The 25,379-nt window shown below is 40.6% G+C and overlaps 1 protein-coding gene across 1 annotated transcript in view; it reads left to right on the top strand.

Annotated features, from left to right (window-relative positions):
- Positions 1 to 25,379, top strand: part of LOC306694526 (adhesion G protein-coupled receptor D2) — an 85,188-nt gene that overhangs the window by 45,583 nt on the left and 14,226 nt on the right. The window contains exons 22-24 of the mRNA XM_079157425.1: positions 2,141 to 2,194; positions 5,502 to 5,646; positions 21,768 to 21,850. Coding sequence (XP_079013551.1) covers positions 2,141 to 2,194; positions 5,502 to 5,646; positions 21,768 to 21,850 — 282 coding nt within the window. The remainder of the gene's footprint in view (positions 1 to 2,140; positions 2,195 to 5,501; positions 5,647 to 21,767; positions 21,851 to 25,379) is intronic.

The following is a 25,379-nucleotide window of genomic DNA, read 5'->3' as shown; positions in this document are numbered from 1 at the left end:
GGTCACCTTGTAATCCCGTGCTTTGATGACCTTTTATTTCCATCAGCTCCAAGGATGTCGGCAGGTGTTGTCGGGCGCCGCTGCTTTCATATGATAATCGCTTAGCGCCCATTTACATGGGAACCACGCTTTGCATCATTCGAAACCTTGAGTGTGCGCAAAACCCCTTAAACACATAACGATCATCTAAAACAATGCCCTTCCCCTCATTGTCAAATGATTAATTAAGTTGTGTCATGTAATTGCCTCAGCACGCCGGCTGCTTTTGATATCAATGAAATCCCCAGGACTTACTTTCCCCATTAGATTGTGTTTAGACGTTGTCTCTTCAACATCTGCATCGCGTTGAAGGTCTTCTGCGGATCTTGTCAGAAATAATAGGAGGATTTTGGAAACATGATGCAGGTGCTGTTGATTTTTGCCCTGTCACAATGCTCGGGCTCTCTTCATTATGTGGCCCTTCAACGTTGGTATGTATGCAAAACATCCTCTGTATACACATGTCGTCTTCGAGACTGTGTGTGTGTGTGTGTGTGTTCAGTGTGGTGTCATAATTTATAACACGCTGCGACTTAATGAAGCCATAAGCCATAATGCATATTCACTAACGTGGTGGGCTGGGCTGGGACGGGCTGTAGTGATGAGTGCCCATCCGCTACAAATTTACAGTGAGCGCTGACAACGTGCACAGACATATGCACGCGCGCACACACACACACACACACACACACACACTCACACACACAGACCTCTTAAGTGCCAGAGGCTGTTCATAGAAGACTTCATCCTACTTGACTGAAAACACACTGAGTAATTCCTGCTGCTCTGTATGTTTTTTTTCTTTTTCCTTTCTGATATTTTGTTCTTGTTGTTGTAGCAAATTGATCATAGAAAAAATAATATGAAAGATGTTCCAGCATTCAATTAATGATAGCGTCATTTTTCTGAATTTTTTAATAAAAAGAAAAAATCAGCAGACCTATGACATTGTATTAGTAATTAAAAGCATCAAAAGATTTTAGCAGGGAAATAAATTAATTCATAGCTGCTGCTGTGTGACAAAGTAATCATTTTATTCTCACATTTTAGATTGATTCCTAAGTTTTTAATTTTGTTTTCTACCAAAGGTATTTCTAGTAACACTTATTTAATTGTATATCACATTATTTTTGGAATAAAATATGTTTTTGTTTTTAATTCTAACAAAGATTTTTGACAGCTTTTTTCCAAAGGTTAATTAATTTTAATATAATTTTATTCAAGCGACAGAGTAAATTGCTAGATTACTGTCTTTCATCCCGTTATATTATTTACACAATATTTGCATAGAAATGTTTCTTGATACTATTAATCATTAGTCACTTGTCATATCTACGTGGATCAGTTTAATTACAAATGGTTATTTATCAGTTCAAAAGAAAGACTGATACATAAGATGTATCAATATATTACAATAAATATAATATATATATATATATATGTATATATATATATTAATTGTTTATCTCATTTTAAATGGAGTTTAATGTAAATTACAAATTAGGTTTGGGGGTTAGTTTAGTTACAAGTCTCTACTGAAACTGTATGCTGTATATCTCTAATATCTATGAAATCTGTGTCTGGTCTTGTATGTGTTAAATGAAGGCGTCCAGTACACTGTTTCATCCGGAGTGTAAAAATGTAATCTGTTCTGCTAGGGCGGTCCCTTCTCCTCCAATAGCTCCATTTGTTGGTCCCGGCGCTCTATGCTGACAGATGATAGCTTGAAGTCGTCTCCTTAGTTTGCTAGCTCTATGTGTCACTTTCAAGTCCCATTAGCCACTGGGACATACTGGAACACGCGTACACGTGCACATACTCACACGTACACGCACACACACACACACACACACACACACACACACACACACACACACACACACACACACACACACACATACACACACCTCCCCATCTGCACCTGCAAACCAATGTTCAAAATGTGTTGTTTCCCTTCCACTCCCCTTCTCCTTTCTCCATTTTACACTTTATGTGCTTGCAGTTGTTTGCTGTGAAAGATTTTTTGTTTTAATCCATTGCAAGTGTGTTTCATTGAGCGTTGTGTCAGATACACTTATCTCATTCTCCTCTTTTCTTTCAGGTTCGGAGCACGGTCAACAGGATCAAGGAGAGAAGAAAAGCGCTCAATTTTTCAGTATGTTATCCTCTATATTTTGTTTTTAAGTGTGTGAGTGTTCATATGTCTTTGTGTCTATGATACACACTGGTGCGACAGACTAAATTTTCCTTGCCAATGAAAGCTGGCCACTAGGCAACATTGTGCATCCGCATGTCGACAGTTCATGTTAGATGCCCTTATACATCAAACAGAGACCCACCGTAATAGCTCTCCCCCTTCCTCACTCTGCCTATTGCAGCACCTTCATCCCAGCAATGTCAAGCTCCGTGGTGGGTTACAAGTTTCTAATCCAGGACAAGCCGTCCCCTGACATTAAAGTGTCAAGCCAGTATTTATACCTTGTTGGACGCTGCTGTTTGGCTGAGGTGGTGGGACGCTGCGTGTGTGTGTGTGTGTGTGTGTGTGTGTGTGTGTGTGTGTGCCTAGGAAGCTTATACTCTACACAAAGCACTTTAAAAGTACTTAATAGTCTCGGCCACACAAACACATACGCACATAACGCACACACACACGGACAATTATAGACCCTAGCACCTTGACAAACCTAGACTCTCATCATTCCACTCTCCTTTGCCCCGTCTCACAGACACACACACACACACACACACCTACACACACACACACACACAAAATGCATCTAGTCCCTTATGAGTGATCCCATTAACTCCACTCCTCTTTGGCCGGCAACACTTTGTCCTGCCCCTCCCTCTGCACCCTGACCCACACATATGCGCCCCCCAATATTCCCCAACCTCACGCTTCAGGTCATTGAAGAAGGAATGAAATCATTTTGACGGCAGATTGATTTTTAAAATATCAGGGTTCCCCTACTTCCTCTTGACCCCCCACCTCAGAGATGGACACTGTAAGGATGGGAAGAAATGAAATAAATAAATAGATAAATTAGAGTGTTGAGTGTGTCTCGGTGTTGGGCGTTTTGGCTGGGGGGGGCCCCCTTGGGGCCCCTTGTTGCCAGGTGCAGTCTGATATATTGGCTGCTCATGTTATCAGTGAGCCCCCCCCATCTACCGTCATTTTTACTGCTTCCTCTCCCCTCTGGTGGTGGCAATTTTCCAATCTTGTTGGGTTCCGCTACCAGAATGCGTTTTTTAGCCATCACTGCCGCCTGACGGTTTTTAGCTAATGCTATTTTGTGCCATAAATCCTGCTTGAAATACTGTATCTACCTGTCCTTTGGTTAGATAGGAGACATTTGGCTCTAGATGACCGCACATGCCCCTATATATCCCCTTGTTGTAAAACATAGGATTGGGTATCGTGCCTTGCCGGCTGAGGGATAAAGAGGCTTTGGCGGTGTTACTGCATATGGGGTCATTTGAAGACGAATGGCACTTGTCGGATATAGAGGGGTTTATATGTTGTATTATTTGCAACGACTGAAGGGTTAACCCAATGGGATATTTCACCGCAACTGCAATTTAAGAATTTATATTGAATTAAATTAAATTATGACAAATCATTTGAAACTTTCCTCTACTGTTTTTTTTCTTGATCACCGACATTGCAAGCAGCCAATACTAAGCCTTGCTAAGGTCATCTGATTGGTCAGATCTGATCGGATCATCGCATGTGAAACCGATTTTTTTAAGAAGGTCAAGCACCAGACTGATATAGTATATATACTGTGTATGTATATATATATATATATATATATATATAAAAATATATAGTGTCATTTTCTGCATATCTAATCAGTGCACATGGCATCATACTAAATGTGTTTCATATAACTTAGCCCACAACATGAAAATCTTTCGAAAATTGAGGGAACAATTTAAGTACATATTGCTCTTGGCACAGTAACTTGACACACCTCTGACCTTAACGACCTCACATATAAATTCCACCAAACCTAATCACACACTCTTCCCTCTTAAATTCCACACTTCTGTCTACCTCTGTAGCCCTCTTCCTTGTGGTAGCCCTCTACATGGGCGTGGGTCGCACACACAGCTTTTTTAGCCTCAGGGGGTGGAGTTTTATACACACATACACACACTCTGACCATTGTAGACTGCCTGTTTGATACCAAGTATCTCTTGACACACCCTGACCTCCCTCACACACACACACACACACACACACATACACACACACACACCGCCAGATTGCTTTGTGAAATAAAGCTGTCAGTTGCAAGACCTGTATAAAAAACACCCCTCCCCAATACTCCATGCCCCTGACACCACTGAAATATAGAAATAAATTGGAAGCAGATTAGTTGTTTTGATCTTAATTCAAGTCTTGACAACATAGGAAGCAAGGAGTTGGTTGGAATCAGTCTTGGTGTAGGAAAACATTTATAGAACAAGAATTTGATTTTCACAGTAGAGAGTAGAGAGCGGATGTTTCTGTCTGTTAACTGTGGAATAGCTGCATGTTGTTTAATACAATACTTTATACTCATTTCTGTTGCTAAGACCCCTGGTTGGAGTGACTTACAATGGTGTTTAGCAGTGCATGTATTTGTCTCTTTCCACTCTTGTGTGTATGTGTCGTGTTCACTGAAGCTCGACATCAACGACACACAAAAGCAGCCAGAATGGCAGGCCCAAGTGTTGAGGCATTCCTGCCTGATAGATGTACAGTATGAAATATAAGATGCCTTGGAGCCTGTTGAAGCCCCCCAGTCTGTTTGAGAGCTGTGCAAACAAATGGGTTTTCTGTGATTGCCGTTTATTTTGGTCTGGCTGGAAGATGCGTGTGTGAAACAAGGAGCTCTCTGAGTTTAATTCAAAGAGCAGCTGCGCAGGTTTGGTCCTGGTCTTGTTGGATCGACAATACTGTAGTCTGCAAATAGCCCATGACATCTATTCACGTTTGTTACTGATTGTGACTGCTTAATAAGACGTTCCTTATTGCTGATCGGAGAAAAACCTTTATCAACAAAATGAAAATGTAAAAAATGAATTAGTCATTATTACTGATGAGTTCTTCAGTGCCTGAATGAGTCCTGAAACCAGCATTTTGCACTTCCAGTTCCCTTGTCCCAAAGTCAATGTGTTTTTTGAATAAAGGGCAGAGCAAACGCTACAGTGACTCACTATCGCCTCTTGGAGTACAAGTGGTACAACAAGAGTGGACAGGCCGGCGTTAGCTGTTTAGCATGCTCATTTTAGTAGATCTCTCTGCAACAAAACACATAGACGTCAATATCGTAACCTCTTCACATTCTGTTGATAATGTTTTAAAACATTTTTTTAGTAAAATTCCATCCAGACCTTACACATTGTACCGTAAGCAATAAATAAAACCCTTCAGTGATCTACTGCAGCTTACAAACCCTTCTCATTTCTTACAGAACTGCGCCAGTTCCCGACCATCCAGCTCAGTTACCAGCTCTCGTCCTGTCAGTTTCCCACTAGGGAATACCCCGAGTCAGGAGGAGGAGGAGGCAACTCGCTGCAACAGCCCCGGCCTGGCGGAGGAGGAAGAGAGAACCAGAGGTGAGTCAGACCAATACAAACCCGGTTCTCGGCCTCTCCACTAGTAACCCTGTGTTGGCAACATTGTCTTTTTGGCCCTTTATTTACTAGTCACTGACTTAATCATTGGTGTTAATAGTCATGCCTGTGATTTTCCTGCTTTGAAATGAAAATATGTTTAATAAATAAATAATAATAAATAAAATGAAGGTCTATAGTAAGACCCAGAAATGTCATTCTCATTTTAAAGTTGAAGGTGCAGTGATAATACAAAGCCTGGAACACTGGAATGCTAATGATAGTTCTGTGCAGCATTGAAAGACATACACTTTTTACTCTGGTAAAACATAGGTCCACACAAATGCGGAAGAAGGGTCATGTCTTTTCACTTATTAATTTGTAACTTAATTAAAATATCTAATGGAAACCTTAAATTATGTTTCGGCCCTAACTGTGTTACACCTAATTCAAATGAGCTGCCACTGAACTATTACTTTTAGACTTCTGTCTGACTTTTGAATGCAGTTACAGTTGGGGATTTTGTGCTTTAACCATATTACTACTATCTCTTATTCACTTTTCCCACACAGTTTTTCATATTGAACGGATTTGAACCAGATCTCTTTGGAACTGAAGATAATATAGCAAGTTACAAGATTGCTTGCTAATTTGATTACTCTGCTGGCCTTTCTTCTCAAAAAGCACAACCAATCCACCCTCACTTAAAAAGAACATGGAAGGCCACCCATATATTTTTTAATTAGAATGAAAGATGAAATCTGAATATATAAGAACAAGTGAAGTATTTAGTGAGTTGCGTACCTTTTTTCTCTCGATGTACGCTCTCTTTTGAAGAGGAGAGCACCTGCAGCCTTGCTTTTTGAGTATTTTCAGATCAGAAGTGGTAGTTTTGCCCGTGAAGGATTTTCATTTCTCTGTATAGTTTAGTACCTCAAATGCAGCCAAGCCTTTTTACTGATTAATTCAATGGCATTATCAAGTGTTGACAGTTCATGTGTCTGTACACAGTATGTGGCTGACTAGTTAAGCTGCACCAAATTCATCCAAACATCTAAAGCTTTCCCACTTGATGACATGAGTTCCAATGAAACCCTCCTCTCACATTTTTAGAGGTAATATATTTTCATAAGGACTTTTATTTATTTATATTTACTTACTTATATACTTGCACAAATTCCTTTTTTTTTCTCTGCATAAACTTTTTCTCTGCACTCAGTTTCGGTTTATTTGGCACACCCAACTCGATCTAATGCAGTCTAATACAACCGCTCTGCCTTCATTAAGTTTATAATATTGCATTTTTGTTGAAGCTCTTTTGGATACGTGTTGATTATTCAGTTTGTGATGCTTTCAATTGTGTTGTGTTATTCAGAGAGGTTACTCAAGTTTGTCTTTGCACTCCTATCCCCTCACTGTTCCCCCACTGGCATATCTGCAAGACATTACTGCGAGGCACTCTGAAACAGAGAGTAGCGTCTGGCCTGTTGAGTGAAATCAGACATCAGAAATCTCCTGTTAAACCTGAACATTAACCAGACACCCTGGCTTCAATCTAGCTGCCTGACCCACGCTGCACTCAGCAGAGTTAAGAGTCATTTGGTTGTGGAAAAGAGTGGAGACACCAGTTTCAAAGCAGGAAAAGAAAGAGGGAGAGGTCGATCCCTGGTTTCATTCTGTAATTCTAAGCCGGTCTTAGTGTCACTTGCTCTGTTGCTCTAGTTGATGCAGCATTTAAAGCGTTAAATCATTTTTATTTTTAACTAGGATTATTTGTGTGCAAAAACTGAAATAAGGGACAAAAAAACTATGCAGAGGTTTATGAAAATTATTTTCTTCGTTAAAAAAAAGTATATCGCTGACTTTTTATTTAGAATTGAATAATTAACACACTAAATCTTGTTGTTAAATACTATGTGTGTTATGGTTTCTGACTTGTACAATAATGACATTCACATTTGAATAGTACACGTGCTGTGTGTTATTGCTCCTTGTTGCCGCTCTGTGCACCTCTCGGACTGTGATTTACAGCGTTTCCTTTGCAGTTGATTTGCATGGTCCTCAACAATATTACTGTCGCTTTCATTCAGTAGTAGTTAAATCAGTTCCTCCGTCACATTTACATGACGGAACCTCCAATGCAACCTGACAAATCAAACTTGGCAGCAGAAATCATGTTTCTTATGTAACACAATTGCAGCAATAATTGATTGTCAGATGATATTATTCAGCCCATTTGCTACTCGTCCAATCTGCTCCTGTCTCAATGCAACAACATGCAAATGCCGTCGGCTCCGTGTGATTAAGTGCTGGGAATGGGTTGTTGGCCGAGTGCTCACACACTACAAACTAGTACTACTGTATGCGTATCATCATCCAGCAGGGCAGACACAGGCAAACATGCACTCTCAATTTGCTATAACAAATCATCATGTTTGATTAATTCAAGTTCTCATGCCGAATCTCTGAAATATAAAAATGAATCTTGGCTTCAGCGTGCAGGGCAATACATTAAAATGTTTGCCGTATCTGTCATTTTCCATCAAATAACCAAAAAAATAAGAATAAATCTGGCCAAACCATGCCAGGACCAGCATGAGCAGAATGTTGCCGTTTTACAATATTGATTTATTTCAACAGTACGCTACACTTAAGGTACTAAATGCCTTCTTATCGTGAAGCACAAACAACATACAAACAGATGGGCCCCATTTTTCTTAACAATAACCACACCATCTTCTAAGTGATAGCGGTAGCTTGCATGTACAAGGTCAGCCCCTTCTTATGCCTTTTCCGTATTTCTGTTTACTCAAGTTGGTTGGCACACATGTCCAAGGCAGACAGTGGATTATGTTGAGGGTACACGGTGAAAAATGTGAACAAAGTAAAGCACATATTTGCCGTGAGCACACGAGAAGGACAAGTGCATAATGAAGGAATAGGGCTGAAGTGTGGGGGGGATTTGATTTGAAAGGGGAATGGTTGTGTGGGTGTTTGTGTATGTGCATGAGTGTTGCATTCCTGATGAGATGGCCCCACACAATGGCTGAGTTGAAGGTTGTAAGCCCTTTTAGGCAGGAATAAATGCTGGATCACTAGTGTTAACTCACATCATGTTCTCGCTTTGTTTAAGCCTCCTTCTCAACAAACAAAGATGGTCAAGTAGTTATCTTTCTCTTGTGGTTCACTAAAGGTCACTCAGTTTTTTTCCCTGTGGGGTCTCTTTTGCTTCAAACAGTGTTTGACTGGACCATCGGTATTGTTTTACTTCCAGTGAAATTTGTGTTTCACATCCAATTTGTGTCCGTATTAGATGGCACGTGTCTTGTCTTCTTAACATCTTAGTGTTTCTAAATGTCACAATCGTGTGTGGGATTTCAGTGGTGTGATGTCAACATACTGTAACCTGTTCCAATAGGAACAATTTAACAAAGAAAAGATACTGCATGCGGAGTATAATGCAGTCCTCACAAGTTCATCGTAGCAAACCGGATTTTTGGTGTCATTTCCAGTTTACGTAACCCAACTTGTAAGAACCATATGGCTGACATCTGACATCTGACACTCCTCCCCTTTCCTCTTTTTCTAACATGTGTTCTTCAGCATCCCTCGCAATTAGGGGCCTTGTAGATAAAGTAGTGTGCCGGTCTATTGCATGCATCTTCTGCAGATTATGCACAGATCCTTCGTTGACACCACCGTGGGGTTGACTCCCCTCTTGCCTCCTTCCACCCACACGCCATCACTTGTCATGCATGTTTAGCCCAGTTCATTGACATGCAACAGGTTCCCCTGCTCCAAAAAGAAAGAAAGAAATACTCCCTTGTGTAATGACAGCATCGTTGTAGCAATTTCATTTGGGTATTGCTTTCTTCTATTTCCAAGTCCATTTCTGAAGACCAGGAATTGTCAAGTGTCACAATATTTTCAATACATGACCTCAATATCACTATATATCAAGGAAGGTGATTATGATTTATGGATAAATATTGGTGGTGTCAGAAAATTCATTATTCACAAGAAACATTGGTAGAGGCATATAATGTCCAGCTAGAACACTGTGAAAGGCTCAACTCTGTGCCACCTTTACCAGTCGGATATTACAATACTATAGTAACTAAAACTCTAAATGATATGTTGTCTCATATCACAGTATCTTTCAGTGTCTACAGATGTATCCTCATGCTCCATTAGTATTTTTTGAAATATTTTTAGGAATGGGCATGTAGAAAAGCTCATAATTTAAGTTAAACAAAATGGAAGCAGCTGATAGATGACTGCTGCTTGACCTTTCTGTTTCTTTTCTGTATGACTATTACTCATTTGAATGTGCATGTCATGTTATTGTGGCAGAATGCTTTATGATTTCAGATATCCTTGATTGTCATTTAAGTTTACTAAATGCATAAATGTGTGATTTAACTTGTATGTCTTGCCCAGAGTGTTAAGTGATGGTATCCTTGTACTATATGCACGTATCCTTGTACTGATACCTCTTCTTATTTTTTATAAGAGCTACACCTCTAGTATGGAACCTGCTTGATGGATTAAGTGTATTGTTATTGTTATTATTATTATTATTAGTAGTACTAGTAGTAGAAGTAGAATTACTATGTGCACACATTTTTCAGTGCAACTTGTAATTACAATGTGTTTCACTTCTAAGACTTGTAACATTATGAAGTACTATCCTACAGTACTGTTTCTTTTAACCAAATGATTACTGTATTCACACATGAATGGAGTGTCTGTCCAAAGTTGTTTTGAACATTGCAGACAATGTTTGCTGTAAAGTGTGACCTATTTTACTGGTTAATTTATCCTGCATTTAAAGGTCAATTTAATGAAACAGAAGTTAAAATTCACATGCTGGCTGAAGGTGGCCGTAGTAAAAGTTTATTTATTTTTCCTAGCTTTAAAGTGGAATAAAAGTGCTTGTGCTTTATATTAGCTTCTACTGGTTGTAACAGGCCACTGGTATTTTGAGACACCAAACTTGCTTTAGGAAGAATAAAAATAAGAATTTGTTGCTGTGGGAATTGACATCACTTTGATAATTACACGGACACTTGAGGTGAGTTGTGCCTTTGTGTCTATGTGACAGAGAGGTATTTCGCCTCTGAGCAGCAGCCTGTGTTCAATGTCTTGCTGATGCAAAGTGATGTGTACTAATTCTACATCTGCTCAAACCAAACAGGGCTTGAAAGTTCAGCCAAGTCCCAAAAACATCACTTCCTCACAACTGATCTTCCCCTGCCCTCCCTCTGTGCGCAAATTACATTTTGACGATTTTCCCTGCATCTTTTTTGCATTTTGAAGTGATGGACAAATAAGTGGATATGACTTTGGGGTTTTGTGTGTGTGAGTGTGAACTGAGATTTGGCTTGGCTGTTTAGAGGATATGTGGCCCTGAAATGGGCTCTTGTCATGTGGGTTGAAGCTTTGAGGACTTGATTGTAGCCTCAGTGTAAATACCCAAACAAACAGGCAACAGTCAAAATGTGCTATGGGTTTGCCATGTATTTACATTCCTCTTCCTCCCTCCCACTTGATTTCTTTCACTCTCTCTTCCCCATGTGTCTGATTTGTTCATTTTAATTACTCGCTAGCTGTCCTTTCTTCTTTCTTGTGCTCCCTTTTCTTCCTCTGACACACATTTCTTCCATTCCCTTTATTTTCTCAGTTTGTGAATGATACTTGTGCTATCTGTGCCTCCATGTGTCATGGCTAAATTATGAGGAGAACTTTGTGACAGGAAGTAAGATTTAAATTGTCAGTTAAAGCGCCTACCCACCATTTCTCACTGTTGTGTGAAAAATCTCAGAAACATTCTTCGATCATTTGAAACACTTACACGACTGCATTAACTGCATTCGTACTACATTCTGGCATTTGATATTCATCACACCCAATGAAACAAAAAACAAAAAGATGAAATATTGTGCCCATTTGGTTGTTCTTAAGTGGCTGTAAGCGTAACTGTTTATGCATAGTCGCCCAGCCGCTACAAAGCATACCGGGCTACTCAAATTTGTTTTCCGCAGCTGTTCTGCATACCCACGCCACGCTACCACGCACAGGCGAAAGTCTGGTGAAGGGAATCTATTCATAATTCAAAGAAACAACAAGGCACAAGCTGTAGCGTTGTCAGATATAACAAATTGAGGAGGAAAAGAGTTGAATTTGTATCTGCTTACAGAGGTTGACTGCATTATACATACTGTAGGTGCCGCTGAGTGCGTGGTAATAGGATATATGATGGATGGCCAAGCCGCATGGGCTCCCATTTCTCTGGGTTATTCATCTATTTATCTGCTTATTTATTTCTTCCTTCACCCAGAGAGACCCTCACGAACTCAGGATTTGCCTGAGGTGCAATAGTGCCCAAAAGAGGCCGACCATTGGCCAGTATGGAAATGGGGCTGAGCAGTCCGTGGTCTGGAAGTCCTCTGTTGAGCATGTGTCAGGTGAACTGATATCTGTTCTGATGTTCGTTAGTGGTGTTGAAGGTATAACGTTGCCGTCAGTTTGTTAAATCGTGATTTTTAACCATAATGGTATTCCACCAAAATCTCCTTCATTGTGTCTGCCTAATGTATTTAGCTCCACTCAGATATACTGTTTAAGAAATACAAGCTCCACCATGTGAATTTATACAACATAGTCATGAAATTGAAGCCAAACGGACAAATATTGGATTGATAAAATTCAATTGTAGCAGACAGCCACCCAACTTGAAACCAAACCTACAGGGACAGGCACCCTTTGATCCCACACTACCGTCAGCTAACTGCCTTTCATGTTTAACCCTGTCACTGCTCCCCTATCAAGGGTGTCACACAAAGACCTGCATGTGCCCTGGGACAGGTCACCTCTCCTGGGCCGAGCTGTCTCACAGTTTACCACTCCCCCCGCCGCCCCACGTCATCCCACTTTCTCCAGCAAAGAGAGGACACTACAATCTATCTTAGTACATGTGCCTTGTATAAAGCAGCACATCAGCCTAAATCACAAATTTAGCAAACTTTGTCAATCTGTGCATTTTCATACACACACACACACACACACACACACACACACACACACACACACACACACAGCAATTTTCCTGCTAGTGTCTTAACTCAGAACTAAAGCATTCCCCACTACTAACATCGTGCAGCTGCCAACAGCACCTCTAAACCAATATCAGCATCCCCACCACCCCCCTAGAACATTTTTTCATCGTCCTCATCTCAACAGCCCATGGCAACGACATAGCCGGCAGCTTACGACGAAGCAAAGTGGGGAAGAGGGAGGGAGGAATGGGGTAAGGGGGGGGAGTCAGGCCGTAGATCAGGGCAGGGAGGATGGCGGCGCGACCAGGGGGTGACAGGGGAATAACATCCCTTTCTCCTCAATCGACAAGGACCATAACTCCTGCCTCTCCAGGGACAGATTGAGAAAGGCAATAGCCCAAGGGGCTGTGAAGCACGGATGCTTAGGAGAATTGAAAGTTAAAAGAAAAACGCAGTTTGCCGAGCTACTGCCACTGATTCAGCCGACAGCACCGCTCTTCGCTACTGGAATTTTCTTATTCCTTGAAATATTTTTATTTTTTAAGACGGCAGTAGAAAGGCTCAAGTGGCATACTGTCTATATACAGGTTATCAACCAATACATCTCCAAGGGTGTTCATCTAGTATTTCCCCCAGTTTTGGAGAGTTGTTGTCACTGTTTTACGGACCTACGGTGTTGACCAAAATTGGCCTTCATCATTTACATTTTTCTTGGGTGGGTGGGTGGGAGAGGTTGATGAGATGAAAATTATCTCTGTAGAGATCAACTTTCTCCTTTGATTTCATTGCCACTAGTTTGCGATGAACTGTCACAGTTGCCCCATCACACCTTGGCACTATGTTTTCAGTAACAGAATCTGTTATAGTGCCAAACATGTGTGTCACGTTGGGTGTGGCAATCCAGATGTGGATGGGCCATGAATATTCCACTGACAGTGTTCAAATTTTACTAGTGCATCACAGGCTTTGATAGTCAGCAGAAAAAGCAGATATTTTACATTCAGTTGGATAAAATGTCTGACTTTATTTAAAAAAGACACTCATTTAGTAATGTAAGGTTTCTGATACAATCCCACCAGAGCTGTGGCATCTCTGAAGTCAAGTTGATAAGGCCTCTAGGGGGCCCTATTACCCACGATGCAGGTGTATTTATATGGAGCTGGTATAAAGTAATAGAATATTCTCTGTTTGGTTTACCCTATAACTATATATAAATGATGGAATTGGAAAAAGAAGACAGGAAACTGTATGTCGTGGAGTGTTAGGGCGTGTGTGGGTGTGTTCTGCAGAATACCTTATATAGTGACCGGTGAGTTATACGTGTAATGGTTTAATGGTAGTTTAATATGGCAAATCCCACTGTTTAACTACGAAATGACTTTACACTGAGTGCTGTGTCAGGAAAGAAATCACAGCTCCCCTCTTTTTCTGTTTTATCTTGTTTGTTGCAAACGCTCTGCCTGTTGTCTCCCTTTTATAATTTCTCTCTTTCTGCTCCTTAAAACTTCTCTTTACTTTCAGCTTCAGTCTCTCTCTTTCTTCCCCTTTCCTTTTTCTTTTCTCTCTCTCTCTCTTTGCTTCATCTCTCTCTCTCTCCCTCTCTGTCCTTTTTCCATACTCCCCGTCACTCACTCTACTCCTCCACAGCCACATTCCCCTGTTTGGAGTGGGTGGGGAGCAGGCGAGTAGCAGCTTTTATAGCCTGATCAATTTTACAGTGGCTTATTGAATAGCTTCTAATGCCCTCCTTTACTTTCAGTTGTAACCCGCAGAGTGTCGATCGCTCCAGGGCTGATGTGATGGCTCACCAGAGAGAGAGCGAGACAATAAATTTTAATACATCGTCTCTGGAAAATTACACATGTTTAATCATTGATTTTTATTGGATCATCATGATAACATTATCCCAGTGGGCGAGGGTGGACAAGAGAGCGGCTCATAAAAGAAAAGAGGTTGAATTAGTCATGCCAATGTAAAGAGTGAAGTAGCCGAAATGAAATGCTGGCATAACCAACTTACTTTATCTAATTTACAAGGTATTGATTGGGACTGTAACCGTTTTATGCATGGGCAATTTGATGCAGTAACCATTTAAACAAGTGGAGCCTTCTCCATAGATTTTTCAGTGTGTCAGCTTGTTGTGACAAAAGATAAGATTTAATATCAACTATGACTGTGTTTTTTTTGTAGCTAAGAAATTAAAAGCAAAAAGACTATTATAGGTTAAAATTATGCACAGACCAAAATCATGATGTGAACGTGTACGTCATTTTTCTCTTGGACTTTCAGACATAGTCTACTCTTAAATGGCCATATATCTGGATGTCTAGCTCTACTTTCCTGAAGTCAAAGTTAGTTTTTCCTCCAATGCACTTGCTATCTTCCACAGACACCATTTATCCGTAAGTTATTCTTTCACTTCTCCTTTCACTTCTCTTCCTTTACCCCCTCCTCTCTGTTGCTTGCTTTTTAAATTTTTTAATGATATGTAACAAAAGATTAAAAATATATTAATTAGATTTAATTAAAGTAATGCAGGTTTCTTGTTTTGTATTGCTCAAAACTTTAGCAATAAACTGCTAATGTATATCTAATTTACTAATGTATATCTAATTTACTAATGTATATCTTATCTGATCTACTTTGCTCCATTGTGATTTCACCTCAACAGCATGAGTGCAAGAAAGGTGAAATTTGAATGTGTGTGCACCAAGATTTATCGTCTGCATATAAAATAAATATCAGGGTCATTAAGTCCAACTCTGCTGCCATCAAGCTGATGAAAGCTGGCAAACACACAGACTTCATAATGCCTGGTGTGTGTGTATGTGTAAGGGATGTGATAAGGTAGATTGACTTCTAATATAAATGGTAGAGGTGTCTACTGACATCCGTATAGCAGTGCCCTTTCTGTCCCTGCCTGGCAACCTCATTTTCTCCTTGTATGTGTGTGTGTGTGTGTGTGTGTGTGTGTGTGTGTGTCTCAGCGAGGGTATGAGAGAAGGGGGAGATTGTTGTTGAGTGTGTGCAAAGATACAATATTTGTATGTCTTTGTGTTTGAAAGATTGCAATAGGTTCTCATTCTGTGATGTTGTTTGCAAATACTATATTACAGCTTTTGTGTGTGTGTGTGAAGGTCTGTGGGTGTGAGACAAATAGTTTGGGTTGGTGAAGGAGCAAGCCAGCGGACCAACGTATCTCCCTCTCTCTCACACACACCACCCCACATCGAACACACACACAAACACATACTGGGGCAGGTTAGCCCTCCTCCACACCGGCAACTGCTCCGTTGAAGGTGAAAGAAGTGCTCACTTGAGCTCATTGAAAAGTAGATGTGACAGTAAATTTTTCAGGCCCTTGTGAGATGGGAGATCTTGTTATAGCAGTCAGGATGGGGGTCAGGGCAGTGGCTGCTTGATGATTGAGGAAAAGAGAAGTAAATTCATTCTGCTTCGGGCACTTTGTCAAGTGCCAGTAGCTTACTGTTGAGAGCCACTCACCCATCACCGTGTTACGGCCCCAGAGGTCACCTCCACCGCCATAAATCTGCCTCGCCTACTAAACCTACTGCCGCTACCGGCTGAGCACAAGCAGGGAGAGAGAGAGGCTGCAGCTGCTGCTGCTGCTGCTGTTCCACATAGTCACTCAAATGAAAAAAAGACAGACGGGAGGATATAGATTCTCCTTTTGATGCTGCTGATGGTGTTAGAGCAGGACACTGGGTGTGCTGTTCCACAGGGGGGATGTGTACGTTTGGACTAATGGTCGTGTTGTGTGCGAGAGGATGGATGGATTGCACATATGTTTGTAGCGAGGGATATTTTTGGTGTGTGTTACAATCGTGGCTTGCATGTGTTTGCATATACTTTTTTTGTCACGGAGACATACAGTGCGTTTGTGTATTTGCTGCTTTTCTGTTATTCCACTTCAGTGTGTTTTTTAAGACCACCGAAAATGATGATGATTGAAAAAAAACATCACTGGGCAGGAAAATGTAACTAGAGAAGGCTGATGTTGCAAGCACTTCTTTGCGTTTCACATGTCTTTGCAGACAAAGAAAGAACTAAAGCTAATAATCATTTAGCATACAAGCCAAAACTCCAAAGAAGGAGTATTAGGAAGATAAAACCAAGAGATGTGCAAATGAAATTAAGCAACTATTCATACAAGAGAGGGAAGGTAAAGTCCACATACTATCACAGTGCTACATTTTCTATCACTCGACTGAACAAAGTACACAAATATTGAAAACTTAAGCAGTGTCTGTGCAACATTACCTGTTGCCTTTGCAGTCTTTTATTTGCTTAAATATTATACACAGAGTGGTACCGTTCTGCATCACACAATTAAGGGAACGGCTGCCTTAAAGCAAGGCAAATAAAAGTATTTTGTGTTAGCAGCAGCACTCTCAAATGTTGTACACTGCAGCTGTGCTCATTTACATAGTCAGTGTTCGTAAATGCACCGCTAAATGTATCAACCTGCATGAGTGTGAAAGGGTGCAGCCAAAATCAGCCTGTTAGTGTCCAAAAAACCTGTAGTGACACATGATGAAAACATATGTTCACTGCTGTAATACTCATGGAACAGTGGAGCACAGTAGTGCCACACTTTTTTTTTTTTTAATGGTGCTGATTTCAGTTTGGGCTGAAGTCCACCAACGCCGGTTGATGTTGAGCCATTTTTCTCTGATGAAATGTAAGACTGGTGGTCAGCAGATTTTGTCTCGTTTTTTTTTTGCACTGCCAACATACTCATCAGAAGTTGCTCCAAGATACTCAGGAAGCAAAAAACAACTTTTAACACTTAATGAGGGCCAAAAAAAGACATTGTATATCACAAGTCAAAAACTGTGGGCTCATGAGCCATTTATAGAGAGTTCTCCGTCAATACGTTTTTTTTGGGGTCAACCTTGTCTGCAACATTTAGAATCCCAAAGAAATTCTGTCGCTTTTCTTAAGAGTGTGGGTAGGACTACAGTTTCTATGCTTCGCCTCATATTATTCCATAGGGTCACACCAAAAACAGACACCAACCATACACAAAACCAGAGGGGATCCTGTTCTGTCTCGCTAAATTGATAATTGGTATATCACAAAATTATTCATATCTTTTGCCATGTGCTAACATTTTTCTAGGATGGCGGTAGAGGACTAAAGTCAGAAGAAGGAAAAAGGATCTGGCCTGTGTGTTTATATGTGAGTGTGATGTTTTTTGTACACATGCTTGTCCACATGTGTACAGATTGCAAGCGATCGCTTCTTTCTGAAGTGTGTCATAACGCACCATAATTACACCTGCCCTGACTATGTGTGTGCATATGTCTCGTCTGTACGTGTGGTCAGTGTGTATTAGTGTGCACATGCCTTTCAAGCTTGTAGTGTATGAGCGCCAGCCTGCTTTCAATATAGCCTCTTATTAGGTGGTGATTATCCTGCCTGCATCTGGCTTCTTTCAGCCTTTGACTGGAAGTTGGAAAGGCCAGGGGCACCCTGGGAAGAAAGGAGTGAAAACTTCCTGAACCCAGCTTTCACCCCCCCCCCTCAACTCCAGTGTACCCCTCAACCTCTCAAGGAACCTTCTTACATTCACGGCTATTTTTTTTTATAAACAAGAAAACATTCTGAATTGAGCGGAGGAATGTGTAAGTGGTGCTCACACTATGGTTTGCGTGATGTAGGCCGGTAAGGGTATTGTAGAAGTTTAAATTATGTTATTCCTGTTTTACAATAGCGCTCACTGTATCATACCACTGTCCTGAATTAACCCTGGAATTAGTGGTCAACACTTTTTCACTGTCCGGCATTTCTACTTAAGAAAACTCTTTTAATGCAAAATTGTCTGTATTTTATGTTACTAGGTATCAGTTTACGGACTTGTCGCTGTATCTTCTTATGGCTGTAAAGTGCTGTGACATTGTACATGTGTTCCACTTTTAGAGATTGGATGAAATCACAATACAATAGTATTATAGCAACCAACTTACACAATGGCTGCATTTGTGTGACGCCATTGCATTAACTTGGTCACATTCAACCACAAGCTAGTGGAAAAGTGCAAGAATACATTACCTTAGCCTAGCCGCAAAAAAAAACACAATTGATAAGCCCTACTTTTGGCGCTGATCCTCAACATGCCCCTTCAACACTCCTACCGCTACTAAACTGACATTACGCCACTGGAAAACACTGAGTGAAGCAGAAAAGGGACAAACAAAAGAACAAAGACAAAACAGAAGAAATAGATAGTATACGGGGAGAAAACAGTATGGCAGGATCCCGAGGGCCTTGCTGGGGGCTTTGTAAGAGCCCATACATCAGCTGTCACCTAATGGGCTTCCAAAGAGCCACAGCAGAGAAACACAATGGACTGGACAGATGGTACCAAACAAACTGCAGTGGGTTTGATGCTATTAAAAGCTGTTTACCTCATGCCAGACGTGTAGTGGATGCATTGTGTGATCATTTCTGAATGACCAAGTATGTGTGTGTGTGTGTGTGTTTGAGCACCGGCTTCTGGTGTTTCAATAAACCCTCTGGTGTGTTTTTAGCCACCAAATGACCATTCGTAGATATGTCTGTATGTGTAGTTTCTCATAATTAAGATGCAATCAAAGACAACAAGTGATAGTGAAACCCAGTTTAATGATTGATTCGCACAAAGTGGATGCCAGACAACTCCGTAGGCCATGACGAACTTTTGGCTTAAAACCAATAACTGGACAAATATAAAACAGCCCCCCCACACCCCCTCTTTCTCTGATACTCCCTCTCATCCTCACCCCTTCATCTGCTCTCCTAAAGAGCGGCTCTGACACCTCAGAATGATGAACTCCTTCAATGCGCTGACCTTTGTCCTTCGGACTAGTCAACCGCCCTCCTGCCCTCTTCCATGTAGATGAGACGGAGACAGATGAAGATATTTTGCAGCGTGCGTGCATGTGTGAGTGTCGGCGGGGATGGTGGGCGGGGATGTCATGCAGTGACACAGTGAAATTAGTTTTGGTGTTGGTGGATGGCGACCGACCCACCTTCAGATCAGCAGTCAACCAGAGAGATTAATCCAGACACAGGAGGCCTGTTGGAGAGCAGTCGTGACAGGCCGTGAACGAGAGGAGAGAGACAGGCAGGTAGACAGACAGATGGGGCGGATGGGTTTGTGACAATGATATACCTACTGAGATTGTGTCCATATATCTATCTGTGTAACTTTCAGGTTTAACATACAGATTGTTGGACTGCTGTGGACATGAATAATGTAAAGACCAAGTTTTTTTTCACCCTGACATGTAAAAATGGCCCACATTTTGCATGGTTCCCAAACTCTGAGTCATTAACCAATTGATGTTGGTCTGGTGTCGCGCTAGCGCAGTTCCATTCCCAAAGACTGGGGTCGGGACCCACAAGTGGGTCGCAGGAGATTTTATTCGTGTTGCCAAAATAATCAAATAGATTAAAGACTTTATTTGTCTCATTCATAAAGTTATTTTAATAACACGTGTATCTCTTCAAAATGGCTGGTTTATCCATTCAATATAGTATAATGTGATGTGGAAATGGCAGTAAAAATGATCAGGAATGTTCACAAATTCGCTCCTCTCATGATTAATAGATATCCCCGGAAAAATAGTTTGGGAAACACTGCTGTTGTGGGTGATTCCTCTGGTTGGGAAAGCAATCAACCCAATCAAAGCCTTTGCAAATTGGACATTAGGAAGCTGTGTCAGACAGATCAGGACATCCTACAGTCAGCAGTTTTAATGCTGCTTATGTTTTAAACCTCCTATTCTTCCTCACTTTATTACAAGTAATATGCTCCTTGTCATTCAACCCTAGAAACATGAGAAACTGACTCATGCTAAGGTGGGAGGACGAACAATATCTAAGGAATTAGCTGCAGTAAATGTCCTAGTTAGGGTGCAAATGTTACTCAGCCAGCTAGCCAGAATCTAAACTCACCCTGGTGACCGTCAGCAGTCATCTGGCCCTGGACACATGGAGTCCTTGAACAACCCTTACAGATCCTGCTCAGTCATTGTAAGACGACCCAGATCAGAGCATCAGCTAAGTGCCTGAAATGTAAAAAGAATGTCAGAAGTTGATGAATATGGTATCATTAGCCACGCTTGTCTTGCCTTCTTCGTTTTCTGCTTTAATTGGCTCCAATTTATAATTCCATCCTTTATAAATCTGTCTTGTTTCCCTCTCTAATTGGTTGAAATGAATGCATCTTACAGGTCGCATAAAGGGGAGAAATCTTTGGATCATTTTTATTCTATTTTAACTTCACTCATGGTTCAAATACATCCTGAAATACCTTTGTGTTGTCAGTTATTTACAGTTTTGCTCCATTTTTGCCATTTTATACCATCTATATTCATATCTTGCCATATTAAATAATAAGCGTAATGTAATTCAAGGTCCTGAATGAATAATTTTGGAAGAGAACTCTTCATTTTTACTCAACGCTTCAATGACAAATGATGAGGAATGACTCGAAAGTAGTTAAATTGCTAAAAACCCTCCCTCCCTCTCGTACTTTTTTACTGATTGCAGTGGTGTGGTCCATTTCTAGATGACACAATTACAAAAGAATATGAGCAATTATTGCATTTAATTGATGCTCTGGTTCAAGTGCACGTGTTTGGGGGCATATAGCAAATAATCAGCAAGACCACATCTAGCCTCTGTTGAATGTTGCTTTTCGATGGCTTCTCTATCATTATTCAGTACAAATATGAAAAAGAAAAATCACACCCACAATGTTAGGATTTTTCAGGGGAAATATTAGAGTAGTAAAATATGCATGCAATTCTGACATGTCTCATTGACTTCAAATATGTAAATAATAGTCTTTTATATGTTATTATTCATTGGAACATGACTTATTGCTTGTGCATGTGTGTGTATTCAGTTACTTTTTCAGTGGAGCTGAACACTGTTGGCAGACCTAACTGTGTGTATGTGTGTGTGTGTGTGTGTGTGTGTGTGTGTGTGTGTGTGTGTGTGTGTGTGTGTGTGTGGGCGTGTCTGTTGTGTGTGCGTATGTATGTCTGTCTTCAGGTCAGCTGTCCATTCCTTGTGTTCCAGAGAGACCAGAAAATTCCTTGAGCCAAACCTCCAAAGGCACTCATCTGCATAGAAAGGTAACTGACTCCTTACACACACATCCACACAGCAGGGGGGATCAGTCACTTTAGTGGGATGTTGAGCTTTGGGTAACAGGGCAGTTTAGGGAGTCAACGGCAGCATTTGATCTTTGACCATATGACAAAAACAGACTGAAGTCATGGGCTGTGTTGGGTTAACACATTCAACAGCAGCAGGTCTGTTAGTCCTCTCACTCAGTTAGTGCAGATCAGTTTGATTCAATTCATTTCTCCACTTGTAATGCTGTGCATGAGTAACTTACTTAAAAAAACGTAAAACAAAAATCATGTGGCTGTATAGAAATGTATTCATTAGAAAGGTAATTAATTAAAAGAAATGCTGCACTACTCACTCAGAAAAGTCCTTTTAGTCTTATTTTCAATAGGCCACATCTTTATTTCATTTAAATTTCATATTGTTGAATAAAAAAAATAGTATTGACATAATTTAGTTTGTGAAGTAATTGCTTTAAAAAAATATATATATATATATATGTTGTTCCAAACAATCTCTTATGTAAAACAAAACTATTTCCAGGGCTTAGAAGATGTTCCTTTATTTCTCTATCAAACACACACACACACACACACACACACACACACACACACACACACACACACACACACTTACCAATGCTTGACTGACTTGTCTTTCCACTGAAAACAAATCCTAGACTCAAACTCCCTGATCACTCTCTGCATATCTCGTCCCCCTGGTGGTCAACATAGGAACAACATCACCTTAATATATCCTTTAACAAGTTACTCTCATTAAGTTAAGTTACTTTTATTTAAGTGTTTTGTATCAGACATTATAAAAAAAGAGAAGATATCAAGAGTAATTCTGATAATGTATGACCTTCATATTGTAGGACGTTGCTGAAATAACTGTTTTATTAAATAAGAGAGAGCACTTTATACATTTTATTTGAGAACATATTGCATTAGCCTTTGTTTACCTAGAAGAGAGTGAACTGAGCATCCTTTGTGCTTTTGAATCATACACTAAGAGGTTAAGTACCTTGATAAAGGGCACATGGTTATTCTGAAAGGAGGTGAGGTCACTTTACCTTCTGAGGCTTTTCCAGTTGATCGAGTGATTCAAAGCCAGCCATAAGCCCACTTCTTGAACCCTCCAGTGCAGTGTTGTTGTTTTTTCAGCATTTAGTAGTTACATTAATTGTTCATCAGGGTGTGTACAATGTTGGAAAAAGATAGACATCTGTAGTTAATTGTTAATATGTGTATAGTGTTAATTGTTTGATCAGCTATGTCCAGATAATCACAACATAAAACTCAATTCAATCTCATTTAGGAATTCTGAATCAAAGCGCAGTTTTTATTTTGTATATCCTGGAATAAGAAGTCTTGAGATCAGAATTCTAAGCGAACGTGGGATAAATGTCTGAAATATAAAACAGCAGTGTTCAAGACGGAGGACACGACTGCTCATGTGTACATCCACCCCCTTGATAACACAGGAAAGGATCACACAACTGGGTCATCATTTCAGCCACATTAAGAAAAAGAAGTCTCAATAACCAATTATTATACATTTAAAGAGGCATTATCGAAAACAAAACAGCAGATTGTGCTACTAAATACAGACTAAAAGATCAGATTACTTTTTCAGCTTTCCACTTTCTCCGTCTCTCCGCCTCTTTCACCCTTGGAGGACTGCTACCACACAACAATGTCCAACTGTCCTGCCTCCAATGTGATCGAAGCTGACTCTGCTCTCCACCCAGCTTTGTTTTTCTTCTTCGCAGCCGTTGGGTGGTCCGTGTCTGCTGCTCCGTCTCTCTCTCTCTCTCTCTCTCTCTCATTGTCAAGTTCACAACGCCTGTTTCTCTTTGAGCGCTACGGGACCCAGGCAATGGTCCGAAACTCAATACCAGAGTATACACAATTAAGTTCACACCAGAGGTTATTGAGTGGAAGTGCGGTCTCATTCCAAAAAGTGTGCGAGTCAGTCAAAGGATAAGAGGGTGTGAGTGTTTATGTGTGGCTGGTTAGTTGGTCAAGGTTAGCTAAATGATGGGAGGTGTGCGTCTGTTATCGGGGCGGTCCTCTGGTTTCAGCACAGACAGGAGTACTGGCTTGCTGTTGCCATTTGAGACTTTCTCTTGACAGGTTGCGCTGTCCAGTCGCAATCAAATATTAGGTTTTAGGGCGGGTTGTGGTTGTTTATAGCTGCGTTTTATGAGTGATTTGATTCATTATGTGAGATTGTTGTTGTGCCTTAAGCAAAGTTGATATACTTCAGCTTTTCACCTGCTGCAATGTTGGGAAAGTCAAATAGTACGTTGTTTATGATCAGTCTTATATTGTGGTATCAGAATAAAAGCATTATGCTGTTTCGGCCCCCTGATCACTGAACTGTGAGCAATGCAGTGGCACCATGTTGTGGTTTAAAATAAAAATGGCATTTGTTCTTCGCTCAGGATGGTTCATAAAGTCTCTAGGGTGCTTAACGTTTCAGAAATGTACTGTAATGAATTTATTAATTACTTAGTCATTTTTAGTAGTTTTCCAAATATTAGGATTTGGAAGCAAGGGGGAAGTAATGACAGTAAAACCAAACACTATAGAAGATATGTCTTTTTTTTATCTTGTTCTCATAATATAACATAATCTATTATTTTTTCACTTTTTAAAATCCAAATTAGAAACGTAACAGTTTTCAATCGACCACACATTTTCCAAAGCATCCACAGGCTCTTGTGATCTGTTGCGTAAGACATATTCCTGATTTTGCCATGCTGAAATCACCCCAGTTGACCTTTCCAGCCTGTTGAGTGTTTCAGTGTTGGACCTGCTAGCCATAGCTCCCTCTGAGTACTATTCACACGCGATTGGGAGTCCCATGACAGGCCAGCTGGAACCTTCAATCCACCCTCCTCAAACACACACAAATTCTCCATGGAACCACCACTGGCCAGCCAGCCTGTCAGTCATTCAATGGGAGGGTTACTGTATGAATGTGTGTGTGTGTGTGTGTGTGTGTGTGTGTGTGTGTGTGTGTGTGTGTGTGTGTGTGTGTGTGTGTGTGTGTGTGTGATGGGGGTGTTGTTGGGGCTTCCTGTTTTGGCCTGTGTGCTTCAGTCCTTCCTGGCAGGAGGACTGCCGGTGTCATGTCTGCCAGCTATGGGACCAGCAGCAAGACACGTAAAATACACATGCATTTAATAATTGTTCATGTCAAAAACCTATTATATCTGTATCATATTCCTGCCAATGTGGAAAATTCTCTAGAACAGCATTTAGGCTAGAGCATGTGACTCAAACGCTCTGCGTAGAAATCCAGACTAATTTTCCTGGATAGGTTAGCAGATCTTTAAACCAAGGTGAGGTTATATTCTATTTTTTTACAGACTGTTAAACTCTCCCATACCACAATGGAAAGATTTCTGGACAAACAATAAAACATGGTTCTCCACCTGTGGCCAGCATTTCCATCGTATCAGTTTATCAAAAACCCGAAGAGAGCCCTACCACTTCTTCTTCTCTCAGGCTCACTCTACAA

This window comes from Pholis gunnellus (assembly GCF_910591455.1).
Source record: "Pholis gunnellus genome assembly, chromosome: 4".
Classification (NCBI taxonomy): Eukaryota; Metazoa; Chordata; class Actinopteri; order Perciformes; family Pholidae; genus Pholis; species Pholis gunnellus.
The sequence above is the reverse complement of the archived record's forward strand: the minus strand, read 5'-3'. Positions and strand labels throughout refer to the sequence as shown.